A 19,291-nucleotide genomic window follows, 5' to 3' on the forward strand; every position below is an offset into this window, starting at 1 on the left:
ATGCAACCTGTAGCCATAATAAGGAGAAGCTGTTATACTCAAAAATATTTGAATATGCTAAATTATTTGGTCTAATTTTGTAAATCTTCCATGAGTGAAGAGTAACTACGTAGACTATTTCAAATGATTAATATCATGGCTCTCTGCCCATACAATTAACATTGGCTAAACGGTTCTCTCTTCACCTGATTAAAAGTAAGTTGTTTTTAAGGATGATCCAACAACTGCAGTCGGATTTCGAGAGGACCATTGAAGGTTCCGGTTCAGCCCAGATCAACACCATGGAATTGAGCGGAGGTGCCAAGATCAACCGATTGTTCCACGAACGATTTCCATTCGAAATTGTCAAAATGGAATTCGATGAGAAGGAATTGCGCAGAGAAATTGCCTTTGCTATCAGAAATATACATGGTTAGTGTAATCCTTTAATTTTGAGGATATTAATGGTCTTAATTCATCAAAACTTACAAGTATTGTATACGAATGACATTTCATAAGACATGTATTTGAATTACAGGTATTCGAGTTGGTCTCTTCACTCCTGACATGGCTTTCGAGGCTATAGTGAAGAAACAAATAAATAGGCTCAAGGAGCCTAGTCTTAAATGTGTGGACCTAGTCGTACAAGAACTTAGCAATGTTGTGCGTATATGTACAGATCGGGTAAGTTGAATACAATGTTATAATTTGTCATTCATGTTATTCAGTAATAAATTTTAAGATCATAAATATAATATACTTGTTTTTTTTAAGATGTCTCGATATCCTAGATTACGAGAAGAAACAGAACGTATTATTACTACTCATATTAGGCAACGAGAACAAATGTGTAAAGAACAGCTTATTCTTCTGGTCGACTGCGAGCTTGCATACATGAACACTAATCATGAGGACTTCATTGGTTTTGCAAAGTAAGAACATTTTATTTTATGCATAAATTTATATATTTAAGAAAATGAAAAATTGTATTTACATTGAATCCCGAAAAAGTAGTCATGCACATACAACAATTTGCCCTCGCGATAGCATTTCTTATAGGACACCAGTACACATAATTTATTTCGCACATATAAAGATATATAAAATAAATCAATCATGTTTTCGTTATAATTTAAAAAGTTCTTAATTAGTTGAATTTTTATTTTTCAAATTCGAGATGCAAAGCAATAATTACTTTAAATTTGTAGGACTTAGAATAATTATGCCAAATTAATTTTTATTTCAAAAGTAAAAAATAAGCTCAAATATCTTTTCCTTAAAAGTAAAACTTGACGCATGAATGTAAAAGAAAAATAATAACTTTTAAGGGAAATATAATCATAATAAATTTTAAATTCTTTTATCAATGATTTGCACACGTTAGACTTGCATATTCAGCTTAGTGGCTACTGTTCTACCGAGAAATTTCAATATGTGCAGCACCACACGAAAATCCTTGCACATTTATTTAGTTTTTTAATTTTCTTTAACAAACGATGCATGCCTTGCTAAGGCCACTTTGCTTGATCATCTTCAACCTCACCTTTTTCTTGGATCTTTTTTTTTCCATTTGGTAACGGCACATTAGATTGCACATCTCTATAGTATTAACTTGCCTTTTATTAGTGATAAATTCACCCTTATTTATTATTTTTTTTTTAATACATGTTCATTTTAACGTAGAATTTTTTATTGTGCTATTTTTTATGGGTTAATTTGTTAATAATAATTAGTGTACAGACTGTATAGGTTGATAAGTCATCAAGAAAGTCAATTCTTAGTTACCGACTAAATAAAATTCTAATAAATATTTTAATTACTCTCTGTATTGCATTTGGTTCACAATTGATTCTATTTATAATGTGTGATTACCACATAAAAAATGATATTCTGCTATAATTATGTATATATTACAAATGATCAATCAAAAATAATTTCAAATTTATCTAACGTTTTTTATTAGAAGTCGATAACTAATCGATTCATTTTCATAATTATAAGTCTATATTGGTTAGGAAGAATCTAATTTACAATAAATATTGATTTATCAAGTATTGTAAGAAGTTCAGAAAGAGAATATATAATTGTACGTTCCTAATTCAAAAACTGAATTTCAACGTAATGAATGTGAACAAAAACGATTTTTAAATTCGCCATTGTAAATAAAATGTAATAGTTTCTTTTTCTGATAACTTTTGATCCGTGTATAATTTTCATGCTTATTAATTGAAAATCTGTAACATTTCATCGTGTTTTCACTAACCATGTGTCACTTTATCATGTCAATCTTTCTATTTTCATTGCCCATGTTGTACTTCACAAATAAAAACAATGATTTAATTACACCGGCAGCGCGGCAGCCAGTAGCCATAATGCAAGGTAAGAGAGCCGATTAAACATGCATCAAAGTCGGAAAATTTTCATTGCGATTTTTTACTTTTGCCCCTTTTCTTGTTTCTTGCATACATACTTCACCTGTCATACTGTACTCGATTCTTTTTTTAATATTTTCACATTATCTTTTTTTATAAAATTCTTCTGTGCCTTTTGTTGATTAAAAGGTTTATTTTTATTTAATATGAGTTGAACCTATCAAAACCTCCCTGGTAGAAATTAACCTAAAAACTGGCAAGTTTTTGTGTTAAAATCTTAAGAACTTGCCAGTTTCTAGATTAATTTCTACCAGGGCTATTACAAATTTTTTACTTTTACTGCATAAAATTAATATTATTTTTTCAGTTTTTTTTCGTGATTTCAGTAAAATTATTTTAAGATTTAATTTAAAATCCTGCAAGTTTTTTGTTTTGAATACCCGAATTATATTTAGTTTTTTTTTTAATAGCTAGAATGTATAGAAAGAGTATATTTACAGGTTTTTATTTTTATTATTTTTTTTTTTTTAACAGAAGAGATTTGTGTGCTGGTATTGCACTGTGTGCGTTTATTGTGTGAATGTAGCTTTTAATATGTTATTTATTTTGAGTGTAAATGTTTATTTATTTATTCTGCTGAATCCAAATTTATTGTTAAAAGCTGTAAGTGACAAACTATGTTCTGTGTATTAGTAATTGAAGAAGTAACAATAACTACATAGAGTGATTTAAAAAACTTCTAATACGAAAAGATCATTGTGTGAGTTTTAGTAAAAAAAATTTCTCTCTCTTTTGAAAATATTGTTTCTATTATTTTAATAAAATGAAATGACAGTTTTAAAGGATTGACATTTATTAGTGTATATGTTATAAAATAAATTTTTATCTATCGTTTATTGCAAATGAATTTATAATAATATATGTAGTTCAACTATTTTGTTTATAATGGTTTGTGAATTAGCTATAGTCTTAATCTAGATAGTAAAGCAGAAGATGAGTACGTTGAGATCTAGCCGTAAACAAAAAGATTAAATCTTATTTAACGTCATTAAATCAAGGAATTTACTCAAGATTAAGAATGTTTACAGCTTTTAACAGTTTAAACATTTACCAATATAAGGCATGGCCGCAATACTGCATAGATTAGACCTCTTCTAGATACACTATCTACACTAAACTGCTTCTTAGTACGAACTTGATTTTGTTTTTATAACATCCACTACATAACAATAATAATAAAAAAGTTACCTAAATAAAAATAAATACAAATAATCATAAAATGGAATAAATAATTTTTTTTAATGTTCTTAAAACAGCTTAGTACATAATATCAAACTAATAAATGATTAAGATAAAACAAAAAATCTAAAAGACAATATTTATTCTTGCATTTAGCTTGTCGTTGTTTGTTCTAAAAACATTTCTTAAAAGAGAAACGAAAGTTAGCGAAAAAATTATAGTTATAAAAAGAGTTAGTCAAAGCAAAAAGAGACTCGGAGAGTGTGACACGAAAGTTTAAACGGTTTTTCGCACATTGTTGCATATAAAGTTGCCGTGGTATTGATCACTTTTTATCTTCTCGCTCTCTCTATTTCTCTCTATATATCGGTTTTTTTCGTTTTCTTGCTAGTCCGCAGCTCATATTGTAACCAGTACTGGAATTCTTTGACAATGACAGTGCGCGCAGTCTCTACTCATCGCTATGCTTTAAAATCGCCTTTACCGAGCTGCGATTTCACAGTATAACATTCTTTCTGTTGCAGCGCTCAACAATCGTCGGAGAACGCGGTGAAGGCTGGCCGTCACACTCTCGGCAACCAAGTCATTCGCAAGGGCTACATGTGCATACACAATCTTGGTATCATGAAGGGAGGCTCCAGGGATTACTGGTTTGTTCTCACATCCGAGAGCATTTCATGGTTCAAGGACGAGGAGGTGATCTTTTGATTCTACAATTACCATGATACAGAAATTTATGATTTTGATACTAATCGTTTGATTTTTTTTGTATAGGAGCGAGAAAAGAAATACATGCTGCCATTGGACGGATTGAAATTGCGCGATCTCGAGCAGGGCTTCATGTCTCGCCGCCATTTATTTGCATTGTTCAATCCCGAAGGCAGAAACGTTTACAAGGATTATAAGCAGCTCGAGTTGAGCTGTGAAACCCAAGACGACGTCGACTCGTGGAAAGCGTCCTTCCTTCGTGCTGGTGTTTATCCCGAGAAACAGACCGAACAAGCAAATGGTGATGGCGAAGTGAGTAAATCTTAGTATCTATAATGAAATTTCTATAAAGCCCAACAAAAGTAAATTATATTCGAGATATTAAATAAGAAAAATAAGGCTTAAAGATTTTAAGTAAATTAGTAACTTCAACGTTATTTATTCGTTAATTTATTTTAGGATCCACTGGCGAGTTTAAAAGTAATTCTAATTATGATTATCGATTTTAAATAATAATTGAGTGATGGTTTTATCTAACAGGCTAAAATTTAGATTATAGATTAACCGCATTGACAAAGCAAAATTACGTTTATAATTAGTAGTTTTTTATATAATACGTAATAACGAGATTTTATAACAAAAAGCTTGTCATAAAACTCCACAAAAGTTCAACAGCTTTTTAATTCTTGATTCATCTTTTTCCAAATTCGTCTAAAGGAAGGATATGAGGTTCGTACAATTCGGTAGCTTTTGAGGTATTCAAACCGTAATTTGTACACTTTGCAGCAAACACCTCAATCTTTCTTTGCACATGCACTGCACTATTACAATCCACGTATACGAAACACGATACAAACACGTTGAAATTATACTGCTGTTGTTACAATTGTGATTTTCTGCTATTTAGTAATATTTCTTAATTACTGCTAGTTTGTTTTACTTCAAGTTGTTCGTTTTCACAGATTTTATATTTTTAAATTTTAAGCTATTCTTTACCTATAATAATGAGTGATCTAATGAATATTAATTTTATTAAATAGATGATTTGTAACAGGGAATATGCATGCTTTTTTTTTGTTGAATTAATCTTACTATAATATAGTTAGTTTCGTGTGCGTGAAATTCAACTTTACATTTGTTTTGTCATGCGAATGCAATTTTCGCATTTAGAACAGTGAAAAGTTGTGTGGATGTAGAATTATGCGTGACGTTGAATTTCATGTACTCTAGGATAACAAATGCTTTATTTTTACTTGATCTAAAGGAAGCATAATTTTAAATATTCTTTGATCTAATACACTGTGATATCATTAATATATATCTTATATCTTCGAAAAAATAAACGATTACGATCATTTGTAAACATAACTGTAAATAGAATAGTATTATCTTTTTAAAATTTTTGCTATTCATAATATAGAAAATCTTTTTAAACCGATTTCACTCCTTAAAACTATTCAAAGCTTATAAATATTGCTTAATTAAATAACTACGTTTTAAAGCTAGAATACACATTATTATTAAATAAAATGTACATATGCACCAAATATTTTCTTTCTTTACTTAAATATGCTAGAAAATATTTAAGCTAAGATTTTATTTAATGCTCTGGCTTTGTGTTTAAAATTTATCAATTTAAAAAATAATTTACATGAATACAATTTTTCTAATTTAGAGCGGCAATCCGATGTCAGGTCGCAAGGTATCATATCGTTAATTTTTTCAAGTAATATTAATGATATTATATGAGTATTTGTATATTATTATGTAGCAAATTTTATATTCAAATCACAAAAAGAACCATGCACTTCCTTATTTAATTGAAATGACGTTAGAAATCAGCGTTGAAATATTCTGTAAATACATCTTTTATCCTTTACCATCATTACATTGAGATATTTGTATAGATAAATCATTTTCAACACTGAGACTTTGTATAGTTTGCTGACCTGTTTAGTAGTACTCTGCCCAAAAATATATGTTTTTATAAACAATTTTCATTTGTAAAAATAGGGTGGCAATGAAGCACAATCGTCGATGGATCCACAATTAGAACGACAGGTGGAAACAATCAGGAATTTAGTTGATTCTTACATGAAGATCGTCACGAAAACAACGCGAGATCTTGTTCCAAAAACGATTATGCATTTGATCATAAACAATGCTAAGGACTTCATTAATGGTGAACTTTTAGCACATCTGTATGCTAGTGGAGATCAGGTAATTTTTCGACGTGTTTATCTACAAGGCTTTCTTTTATTCCCTTCTTGGTTCGATTGATAAGTGACATATGCATATTCTAGTCATCAATGATGGAAGAATCTCCCGAAGAAGCACAGAAACGAGAAGAGATGCTTCGCATGTATCACGCTTGCAAAGAAGCTCTACGAATTATTGGAGATGTATCGATGGCCACAGTTACGACACCAGTACCACCACCTGTAAAGAACGATTGGTTGGCATCGGGTGAAAATCCAAGGTAAAATATGTTTCCCCTAAAATTCAAACGTTTTTTACTTTTTACTAATTTACTATTTGCATACTTTTTTTCTCTGCTTTACTCTGCATCAATGGTACAGTCTTGGGTAAGATTTCCTTTTATTTTCGAATACACGCCTCATTCTACACATTTTAGCAATTTTTATTTTATGCATGGCAAAAACTTACTTTAAATTCAGTTATCTTTTAATTATTAAGTTCTTATAAAGTTGATTATTTTTGATTTTCAAATGCTATCATATACATAAGCAAATTTAAGTGAGTCTTTCAAAATTTGTTTAATTTAATTGATTGAAATTGGAAATCAAAAATAAGTACTCTAAGATGCGTGCATGAATTAATAGGATAACAAACTTCATAATTAAAAAAACTTAGTTTTCTGATATCGTTATAATCTATTAGCAAGTGTCTTAATCCACTAAACTTCACTTATTTACTTAATCTTCGCACTTAGCACCCAAAAAATTAAAATATTAATCCATATTTTGCTTCATTGGGTATCCTCAAAATGATTATAAATTATTGATGTTTCCCAAAACTAAGTCAGCAAATTTGACTTAAATACTCAAAGAATGAATTAGACTTAGTTGATTCTCAAGAATGCATAGTGTTTTTACAACGTGGACAAGATGTCGATTTTGAGAATCATAAGTCATCGAAGTATTACTGAAAATTTTTAAATATACGTTTAGATAATTTTCAATCTAACTTGAGGATCTCCACAATAGCTTTGCAAGACAGCCTGTTCAATCATTTCATTTTAATAGGTTATCACCACCATCACCCGGCGGTCCGGGTAGTAGACCCAGGAATCAGGCACCAGCATCAGCCACTTCGCGAGCTCCACCACCAGTGCCGCAAGGAGGCAGGCCAGCTCCGGCCATTCCTAACAGACCCGGACCGGGAGGTCCACCTCCAGGCCGAGCCAACTCTGGCGGCGGGCTACCTCCACCACTAATACCCTCGTAAGTTTTCACGATTTAAACCCGTTATTTTTCTTCTAGTCTGTATAATTGTTTTTATTCGAGTGAACAGTCTTGGATATACATTATTTACTCTGTGCACATTGATAACCATTATATTCTTAGAATTATGATAGAGGTCTAAAGTTAAATTGCCTCTACTAAAAATTTTAGCAATTGGTATTTACATATTTTAATAATGTTAAGAAAGTAATGGCTAATCAAAATAATTTTTATAATGTGCAATACTGTCTTTTTTCGTTAGATTATAAGAATTTGGCACGATATACTGAAAGTCAAACATTCACGGTCACTCTTCTTGTGTTGTCAAATTTTCTTAAATAAGTTTCTTTTTTATAAATGATAAGTTTTATTGGTCTTTGAGTTCCATAAATAAATAAGGCTTGGTGCTAACTTTACTTTTTATTGCAGGCGCCGACAATAAGTCTACGCACTAACACACCTAATTGCTACTAATCCATATATATCCGTTGCATCTAGCTGATAAAAAACAAATTAACACATAAAAACGTATTACCACACAAGTGGTGTTCTTTGTCCGCATACAATATAACAAAAAGAAATCATGACGTCATTGTTAATTCGGGGTGTGCAACTCTGTAACGATTGACACATATCGAGATGACTTGCAAATGGTACATACAAACAAAATTAGCATTATTTAATACTATCTCTTAAAAGTTTATATGCTACGTATACTACATCCAAATTATCAATTGAACATTTACTCATATCAGAGGTCCAATATGTATTATATTTTTAAGAATGACCAAACGAAGTCGTTTATATGTTTCGAATAAAAGTCATTTTTAACGATAAATAATAATTTTATCGAGTTCAAATCTTCTTGATCTCGATAAAATATATTTAGAATTGTTTTATGTGCATAGAACATAAGTTAAGAGGAAAGCCTTTTTATTGTCTATATCATTCAGAGAATCGCACACCCCTGTCCACATAATTCCGATGGTATCGTTCTCCAATAGGAATAGGTAAAAATAGTTAATACAAAGCAAACCAAATTTATGATTTTGCAAGTCTGATCCACTGGTGCAATTCATTAATTTGCTAAAAAAAAATATGTTTTTTTCAACCTGTATATTAAGGGAAAGATTGTCATTATTAAGATCACAAATATGTACCTCGAATTGTATATGACACCATGTACATAATTGAAAATAAGAAATAGTAGATTGTTTTGAGCTTGTATTACAATGAAGATTTTAAGCTTTTTAACAGCATGACATTTCATGGAGTATCGATCGATGCATTTTTTCCAATTTTTTTTTTTTTATTTTTCAATATAACAATGCGGGATTTTACAAATGGTTGCGGTACTGGCGAGCGAAATTTTTTTTTTTATTTTTTGATCATGTGTAATCTTGTAAATACATAATACGAATTTCTTGATCGTAGTACAATTAGACATCGAAAACTGTGTTTAATTCATAGCATTTGAGGGTCATTTTAGTGTTATAACAATTTCCTTCTTCCTTCCGTTTGTCCTTTTGTGTTTTCCATTTGTAAGCATATCAAATCATAACATCCGAATTCAGAAATTCTATGGACGATTAAAAAACCCATGGTCCATGGAAGAAAGACGTGTCGGTGCCTGCATATTTTTATCAGAAAAAACGCGAAAATTCAACGAAATCCGATGAAGTTAAATATACAAATTTATAAATATATAACTTGCAAACTGCCATCAGATTGGTTTTTGCTTGATTATGAACTTTACTATTCAGATCCTATAAGTACATTGCGCGAATAAAAAATATTTATTTTTGACAATTGTGGATATAGTCAAAAGCTATGATTACTTTAAGATAAGAAAATATATTAAAAGCTATTTATGAATTGTTCGGGTAGACTGATGAAAATACATATAAAGAACTCAAGTCTCATAGATACGAATGCAAACGCAAAAAATATGCACGTACATCGGAAACTTTTCACATAACTTTTTTATTTTCACAATACGACTATATTTTTCATTCAGTCTACCCTGCATTGTACAATGACATTTTATGAACACAGAACTGAAATCTTGAGAAATGACAATATTTTTCTCTATGAATTGTCTCATTTCAATTTAAATGAACAAAATGTTTGAAAAATCTTGAAGGTAGTTCGATTTATCACTTTTCTAAAAGATTACAAAAACCTATTGATTGATAAACTACACACGAAGAAAAAAAAGCTATCAAACAAATTACTTCGTCATTTTAGTCAATTACGCTATTCAATTATTTAAAATAATTAATTATGTTTGATGAATAATTTTAACCATAGAAAAATCTTAGATACATCCGTACAAAATATCTTCCTTATCAGAGGTTTGTATTCGTTGTCATTCAAGAAATCAATACTGTGCTTTCTCACGACAATGTCAAGAACGCATGTCGAATGAGTTTTTTTAACAAAAGCTAAACGCGTGATTTCCTCGATGCTTTGATTAAGTATAATAATATACGAGATGAAGAAACAAAAAACAGTATGAAGCCTGAGTTTATAGTCACGAAAAAACTGTACGTGTGTTTAGTCGCGGGGGCGGTGGTCTTCAGCAAAGGGTGCAACAGGCAGCAACGCAAGCCGCCGTTAATGCCGCTGCAAACGAGCTAATGGACGCTTTCAAGATGAAGCTGTAATTCTCCTAATTTCTTTTAACATTTACTTTTTTCTCTAACCTTCCTATATATATATATACATACATATATATATATATATATATATATATATATATATATATAAAAGTGCATAATATAATATATGCATATTATGCATAACTTGGTGTTGAGTAAAAGAATGGCAGAGTCAAAAATAATTTTTGACGATACTATTTCTCGTTGAGAACTAACTCGAGAAAGGAATTAAGTACAATTATTGTTGTTTTTAAAAAAATGCTTATAAACTTGTAAAGAAAATCTGAGGAAATTATTGGTTGAGCAATACATAACTATCGATAAAAGAAAATTTATATTTATCTATTGAAATTTAACTGTAAGGAACTATCAGATTCCCTTATTGATTTTCTTTTAGGTTAAAGCTTTTTTCCTTGTATATCTAAGTATATGTAGTACTTCACTTTTTGCAAATGAATGACTAATTTGAGATATGCACATATTCAATTGACTTGCTAGCAAACGTTATAAACCAGTAACTTTTATTTTGATAGATGAGATCACAATGAATTTTTTTAGAGAATAGCAATTTTAAACAACACGAAAAAAGCCTAAATATTCGTAGTAATTTTCTGTTGCTTTATTGAAGTCGTTTTTTATCGTGCATAGATCATTTGACTCATTGTCAGTTGCATTTCTCGCTATGGGTTCTGCCTCTTTTCTTCTGCATGATGTTCGCCTTGTACAAATAGAATCCGGACACGAAATTGTTAAATTTCGTTTTTATACAGTTTAGTTTTTATTCTTCTCTTTTAAATTAACTTACACATTTGCATCGTATCCACATCAATGTTATTCCAGTAGTATGGAGGAATTAAATTATAATCAATTTTACTTTATTTGTATTAAAGAGAAACATATACTATATTGTTATTGGTGTTTTTAAAAGAAAAGTCAATTACCAGGTTATTAAATGAAACGAACATTTATACATTTTGTGGCTATACTAATCGTAACTGGTGTAGTTTTTGAAAATAATCCATAGTTAGAATTAGCTTATAAGTAATAACGCTGTTTGACAGATTAATCCATTTTTAATTAAATGATTTATTTAAATATCAAGTACATATCAAATTTAATTATTTTTTAAAAATTTTTATACTGGATTAATGTATTTAATTTTAACTTTAAGTTTCATGATTGATGTTCATTTTTTAAAATAAATTTTTTATGATATTGTTTTGAAATATTTAATTCTATGTTGAAAAATGATTAAATTTTAAAGCAGCGGAGTTATTTTATCAAACAGTTTACATTCGCTTATGGATTTAGAAGAGAAAAATAAAACGAAACGCGCAGATTAGTTTCTTTTCCAAGGGCCTAACAATTATCGCCTTGAGAAAATTGAATTGCTGTGACGTTTCGCCTATCAAACGAAACAAAAAAAAAATGAATTTTAAAAAATTGCGTTTTTACGATACGTTAATGTACGAAAAAATATCTCAGCCGACGAAATGAGGCCAAAGCCATTAGAGATTCCTAACGCTTAGGTGGTGGGTTCTTTAAGCTCAGTATATACATATTGCCCGTTTCCTTATGCACGTATATATAATTGTATAATCGTAACAAAAATAAATCTGAAGAAAAATAGTTAAAGTAAAAAGGAGGTTGAGAACTGAAGCGTTTAAGAGGATTTTGCTTAATTCTATAAGCTATGCGTGCGCTTGATAACACAGGACTATTGTATTTACAAAAATGAAAAAGAAAATTAAATAGTTAAATGTCGCGGGTTGATTCCTGCGTATGCTGTTTAAGAAGAATTAAAAATGAAAACAAAACAGTATGCCGAAACTACTTACCCAGTCAGGTTATATTGTAATATCACATTTTCTCTTTCCGCATATACATGCATAAATGTATCGTATTTATGCAATATCAAAACTAAAAACGAACTATAAATATATACATATTCTATATAAATATATACATATATGTCCCTGCTGTCTCTCTGTTGTTAAGGTATCCATTTGCGATACTAAGCATTCCATATAATGATTATGGCTATTTAGCGTGTTTTAAATCTGTTATTGACATAGAGAAACATTTTCTAATCACAATTTATAGTTTATTACCATTTTTGTTAGCACTGTCGAATATATACTTCTCGTTTAATTGTCAGAATTAATATCTATGATACTGTTGAAAAATAGAAAATGATACCAGTCTTATTTCAAAATAGCATATTGTTGGATACTGTATTTACATTATAAGAATACATTTATTATTAGAAAATTTTTCTCAATGTGTAACAGTGATGACTGCATCGAGTACACAAGTATTAACTCGATAAATTTCCTTCTCTTGAAGTTGTAACATTCCAACAGACAACTCGATGCAGCCCGCGCGTAAAAAGTGCATTTATGATAGGAAATCCAGGTTTTAAATAAGTAAATACGAGAGAATAAGCAGGAAGCTCAAAGAAATGTCATGCTGTTCAAAAAGTCATACATATGCTCTTATGGCGTCTCGTGCTTTGTAAATGTTTACGTCCGCTGCGAGGCAAGGGTATTATATATGAGAAAATTTAAGAAAAGAAATGAAACAACAACGTATACAATATATATATCGACGATCGTACATATATACTGACAGAAATTTATGCGCTCGAGAGGGTGAAGAACTTCATCTTTGATACATACATTATACCATACAAAGCATATATATCTCATTTTCTTCGCGTACGCGTTCAGCTGTAAAGAGAGTCTCAGACATGTAAAACTGTAAAGTGTCGCATATATATTATGATAATTATTGCAATTTTTCCCGCCATTCAACCCGATATAAAGAATTATACTGAAGATGAGAGGAAAGCGAATAAACCCCATTTCGATGCTATACATATTATAAATATATTATACATTATACAAATAATAATAATGATAACGATCGATTATTGTTACATCGTTATGAGACATTCCTTTCGTTTTTAATCACCCTATATAAACAAACTATAGCTATACGCAAGAAAAATTACTTAATGAAAAAAAAAAAACAAAAATAAAAAAACGTGCTCAGATATAGGATGTGATATAGCGTAGATAGGGTTAAATTATGTCGGTGATGACATGCCAGAGTTAATTAAACGAGTAGTCGTTATGTCAAATTTAGACTGTAGTTTTGATTGACGCAAAAGACAAATGATTAAAGGACAACTAATAAAATGGTATCGCGTAGTAAGTTTTAATAGTGATTTGCTGAAATATATTTCACAGTTTGATGTTCGTCGCGTTCATTATATTTTAGCTTTAATTTCATTCATGATTTGTTGTCATTGCATTTGAAATGTTCTTTTTTATATTTCTGTTAGATTCAACGGATAATTCATCTTATTAATCTACTATGTTTCCATTGTTCTAAATATTCATCGATGATCACATTTTTGTATTGGATATCATATACGAATTACAAAATAAATGGTGTGTGACAACAAATATAAAACTTACGGAAAACTGCACCATGTTATAGAGTCTGTCAAAGCACTTATCACGAAACAAACCTTAAAAGATAAATAAGAAAATTGCTAAATCGAAATGAAAATTATTAAGAGAAGATATATAATTATAAGCGATATGAGATTATTAAAAAAAAAGAAAGTGAAGTAATACTAAACAGGATGCAAAACGCGCGCGTTAACCTGAGGAGCGGTGTTTCATAAACATATAGAAGAAGGAATATTAAACAAAATCACGTACATCTAAAAAAACGCTCGGACAAGTTAATATTATATGCTTCCATCTAAAAAGCCTTATTGTAAGAGGATCCTAGTTATGAAGCTTACATTTATTGTATAACACACGTTGACTAAGTGTAACCGATCGTACCAAGTTAAATGTTTGCGATAATTCTAAGCTCGACAAGAATAAATATTTAAAAAAAGGCATTATAAGGATAATATAAAACGACGAAATAACGTGGGAGAAGACTTTCGACATGATCATCAACACTTCGGTTTTGCTAATGTAAAACGAATGCCTGTCCTCTTACCCGCAATTTTAATGACCTTAAATACCATCGAAGTAACTCTGTCATTCACTATTAAAATTAATCTATCCTAGTTAACCAGATACACGTTGAGCCACGTTTTTTGTACTTCCTGATGACTGAAATAAGCGTTTAATTTGTAACACAATTCAAAGATGAATCGCTACTTTTCTTGAATTATGTTGTTCAAATTTTTCGAAAAATATTCTTTTTACAGATGCATATAAATAATAGAAAGAATAGAAGAATACTATTTTTCTTATAATGTTGCCAAAATTACGTAATGAAAATTACACTTTTTATTCGTTTTCAATAATGATAATTTAATAAAACGTGTGTAGAAAACACATAGACCATCACTGAAAAATACTCATCTTTAAAGAATGTGCCGGATTTCGTTTATAATAAGTTAATTTTATTGTAATATCTATGTTAAAATACAAATAAGCGTTGTTCCAGAAGAATTTTCAGGGTTACTTCGAAAAGTAAAAAACAAAACAAATATGAATATTTATGAAGAATTAATTCATGAGTGAGGCAGTGACTTTCACGTTGTAAGCATATAACGATAATGTGTATGCGAGAGAGATACATGACACACCTACACATGCAAACACTGTTTATTGCAATATAAATGTGTATATAGGAAGTAACATGTTATCATAGAATATATGAATGAATAAGATTAACGACAAAACTTACGTGAGACCGGCTGAATTAGCGGGTACGCAATTTCGCACTTGATTTGAAAATTCTACATTTTTATTTTATTCAAGTTAATGTAATATTATTTGTACAGTTCTCTATTTTGATCTGTATTTTCGTGATAGAACTCTTAAAAGATGCGATGTGTGTGCCCGCATTCTGCATTCTTATTAGCACCTGACATATTCGATTCCTCGCCAAATCCTTTTTAAAAGACCATGTCAACAGCATTTTTGTTTCGATACAATGTTATTTTCGTAAATGTGTACCAAACGTTTTGTTAAATTTTGTCTATAACTGACAGATCTTCTCTGTGAACATTTTTTACACTGCTTAGCGCTTCATATAGCTTTTTCGTCAGAATCTGTTCTGCTAAAAAATATTTATTTAACTAATACAGCGAAATTAACGATTAGCTCTTAAGAATCTTTATTTTACCATCGGAATTGTGATATTTTTCGTTTTTCTTATAATATCTAATCTGCATGTTTTTTTCTTTTATACCACCTCAATAAGTTCTAAATTTTTATCCTGTCTCACTTCAAAACATTTAATTCTAATTCGTTTTGCATTGAATTACTTCTGCAGAGTTGGAAAGTGAGTAAAAATTTACCTATGTGATATATATTAATCAATGTTTTATAATTTATTTACCAAATACTTGAATACCTTGTAGCATAGATGCTCTTTATATTTTGTTTTGGTCATATGATATGGTTACTTTAATTTTTAAGTACTTAAAAATGATACAGTATATAATATTTAATTTAGTTGTGTTTTAGAGCTTGAAAATATTTTGTCAATGCATTATTATTTTATTTACTATTATTTTCAAGGACGATTAGAAGGGGTATCATAAAATAGTTAAAGCTTATAAGACACGTTAATTTATTTATGTGCCATTTATAAGCTTGCCACCCATTAAGATCCAACCCTGCACTGTGTGATATCTTTGCAATCAACGCTTTGTATAATTTGTCGCGTGGTGACGAATCTTACGTTATGTACGATTTCACTACACATGAATGTACTGACTGTTGAGAAAAAAATTAAGGCCTTAATTTAACTATACTATATTTTGTAATAATACAAATAGTTTAATTTTTTAAATCAACAGTCGTTTCATTTTACAGGAGATGCGAAACCAAAAAATATTTAGATAAAATAAAAATAAGTTTGCTTTGTTTGTACAATCTGTCCACGTATGTCAATGCTGACATGTGTTCGTCAACAAATGCTGCTTTTCGCATCTCTAAATTTTTCTTATCTATTATTAAAAAACTATGGCAGAAATGATTTATTCATCTTGTTTTCTAATGTTTCCAGGCGTGTTGTACCAAACGTCCCTCCTCGAATTCCTGATCGGCCAGCACCAGGACGACTGAACTGAAAGCTTTCAAGAACTTAAAGAAGAAGGGAGCCTTCTTTTCTGGATACAGAGTCCAGAGCAAGCTACCTGTTGTGCCGAAGAGACAGGAATACTAGAGCTGTTTGCCAGAATCGATCAGTAACAGAGATAAGGAACCGAGTTACAATCATTACTAGAGACGAGATGTACGATATGTTTTATCTCGACGCTGTGTATTGGTCACTTTTTTTGCTGTACAGTAAATTTTCTGTCGCCTACGTACTACCTCTTGTCGCCAGGTTCACCGATGTTCTCTTGACGACGATGACACGAGAATAAAACAGGAACGAAAATGCGTGCTCGAGGAAATTCCGTAGTGCATTGCCATTATTTAGGACGACATCGAGCGGATGCTAAATATACTACTATATCCTATTTTATTGATGCATTAAATTTTGCTGTTATCTTAACGATGAATTTGGGTTGCTCCATTGTTGCTTATGCAAAATTGATGGTTTAATTGTAAAAGATAGATTTTCACGTTTGATAACAAATTTTGTCCACATGGTTTGCACGCATATTGCAATCCTGAATTCATTTTCATAGTTATAGATATCATAAAACGGCAAAAGTTGATGTTTTGATAAAATAGGTGTAAATCTGAATGTCGTTTTTTATAAGCTGAAAAATAAAATCGAATAGGTCAATAATTACTGATACATATTGTTGAGATTATTAATTTTATATATTTTTTGGTTGATAAGATCTAGAAAAAGTGCACTAAGTTAATTAAATGGACTTTTTTTTAGAAATTTTAAATTTGATGAATTTTGAAAAGTGCAGTTTATTAAAAAAGCGACTTTCTTTTCTTTGTGCTGAATTTTGCATATTGATCTATATTAAGATGTGATTTTCTTATAAATGATTAGCGTAGAAGTAAGTGATGGTAAACATTATTCCCTTTGATGATTGACGCGTCGATAAATTTCGTCAGCTAATCGGGTTTTTGATTCTATCGAAGCCTTCTTCGAGTTTTGTAACTTATTATTGATGTAGAAATACTTAAGGAATAAAAATTAAGAAGATCGTAGAGAGTGATTGTCATTAAGGTGATTTCATAACTTTTTCAACTCTTCTGTTGTTATTTATGTAGTCCTAACGAAAGTTTGGTACTGTAAGTATTAGCGGATTAAAAAATTAGTTTTTTGTACCAATGGAGAAATAGATGATAAATAGACAAAGAGGCGAAAAGTGTTGCTGTAAAATTATTATTTTTTTATTCAAATGCCATTCACTTTTTTAATGTTGTACAATAACATGCTTACCTATAATTTATTCATAAACTTCATCATTACAATGCAACATTCCTTATGTGCATGAGCGCTGCATGTAGTTGTAAAACTAAAATATAAGAGAGAAAATACTCAAAATCTGTATATTATTCTCTTTAAGAAAATATTTGTTTCATACAATGTAAAACTTTTTCGACAGAATTAACGTTTATTACAATATTGAGAACGTCACTGTCAGTATTATAGATAAGACAACTGTGACCAAACAAATAAATTTGGGCATTAATAAAAGAAGATGAAATCCCGTTCTTATGTGTAAAATTATTATGCAGCTTCACTTCGCCATTCAACTAAACTATTTATTTATCAAAATTAACAAAAAACGTCCGCAAGACTAATATAGTCGTAACTGTATATAATTATTGAACAGCTTTCCTATTTCTATTGTAATTTTTGTACGTGTTATTTGTCTATTAAACTTAGCATCGTTAATAAACGAAAAGCAACATTATGTTAATTTTTTTATATACGATGAAAACGATAAACTGTACAAAATAACAAAATTAATGAGAATAATTTTGTGTCTTTGAAAATTGGTTATCAAAAATAATGGTACCCCTTAACAAAAAAGGAGCTGTGTTTTTTGTGTAAAATTGTCTCTACCGGTAGCGTAAAGCCAAATAAAATTTGCGTTTGCTTGTATTGAGTTATGAACTAAATGAAAAAAAATAAAAGTTCAAATTTTCGGTTACTGTTACATATTTATCAATTACGCAGTAGTAATCTGCGTTGATCACTCATTCATGTTTGCTAATATTTACAATAATATATTCATTTAACTGAAATGAAAACCTTGAGTATATTATTAGTACAGTTACACATTAGCAGGTAAAATTACAGAAAAATAGAACCTAGTTTTTTGTATTAATTTATAACAAAAATATCCTTATTTGAACTCTACGAATTCCTTGATGTTTTAGTTTATAGTCAATGTTGCGTGTAACGATACATTATATATTGACTAAGTCAGTAATTAAGTGAATGTTCATAAATGATTAATTAAACATAACTTATTTTTTGAGATTTGTCCACACTACATATTGCATGTGAGATTTTTTTGACCTGTACATATTTACGTGAAAAAGTCAACTGCACCGTTTTTGTGTGATGAAAGACAGTTTATTTGCATACAAAAATGATTCAAGAAAAATTGAAAACTCAAGTCCTTCAATTAAAGCATCAGCGACGACAGAAATAAGTGCCTTGTGCCAAAATAAAAAAAAAGCATGCATGGCTTATAGTTTTGTAGACTAAATCGCGACACGAAGGACCAATACGAATTGATTTATGTAATTTAAGAATTGTACATACATGAAAATAGTATTATGACAATTCGGTAAGCGTGCTAGAGCAAATGAATACTTCTTTTTTTTGTACAAGTTCATTTGCCAAACGATGAACGAAATAAAGCTTATTATTTAATAATTATGTCTAACTTTTTTTA

General features: G+C 29.9%; 1 protein-coding gene across 14 annotated transcripts in view; it reads left to right on the top strand.

The window, feature by feature from the left end:
* LOC100120115 (dynamin) overlaps positions 1-19,272 on the top strand; it is a 30,417-nt gene extending 11,145 nt beyond the window's left edge. Inside the window, exons 7-20 of one of the 14 annotated variants that reach the window (XM_031924361.2) lie at positions 212-411; positions 518-663; positions 754-911; positions 2,332-2,358; positions 4,115-4,286; positions 4,365-4,610; positions 5,016-5,027; positions 5,974-6,000; positions 6,312-6,518; positions 6,602-6,777; positions 6,878-6,883; positions 7,565-7,762; positions 10,323-10,424; positions 16,474-19,272. In XM_031924361.2, the coding sequence (XP_031780221.1) occupies positions 212-411; positions 518-663; positions 754-911; positions 2,332-2,358; positions 4,115-4,286; positions 4,365-4,610; positions 5,016-5,027; positions 5,974-6,000; positions 6,312-6,518; positions 6,602-6,777; positions 6,878-6,883; positions 7,565-7,762; positions 10,323-10,424; positions 16,474-16,537 (1,741 nt within the window). In that variant the 3' untranslated portion in view covers positions 16,538-19,272. Of the gene's footprint in view, positions 1-211; positions 412-517; positions 664-753; positions 912-2,331; positions 2,359-4,114; positions 4,287-4,364; positions 4,611-5,015; positions 5,028-5,973; positions 6,001-6,311; positions 6,519-6,601; positions 6,778-6,877; positions 6,884-7,564; positions 7,763-8,191; positions 9,902-10,322; positions 10,425-16,473 lie in introns of those variants that run through there. The other 13 variants (XM_031924365.2, XM_031924362.2, XM_008206007.4 and 10 more) reach the window with 13 other exon arrangements.
* Positions 19,273-19,291: the final 19 nt, after the last annotated feature.

The sequence above is a fragment of the Nasonia vitripennis genome, chromosome 2, assembly GCF_009193385.2.
Source record: "Nasonia vitripennis strain AsymCx chromosome 2, Nvit_psr_1.1, whole genome shotgun sequence".
Classification (NCBI taxonomy): domain Eukaryota; kingdom Metazoa; phylum Arthropoda; class Insecta; order Hymenoptera; family Pteromalidae; genus Nasonia; species Nasonia vitripennis.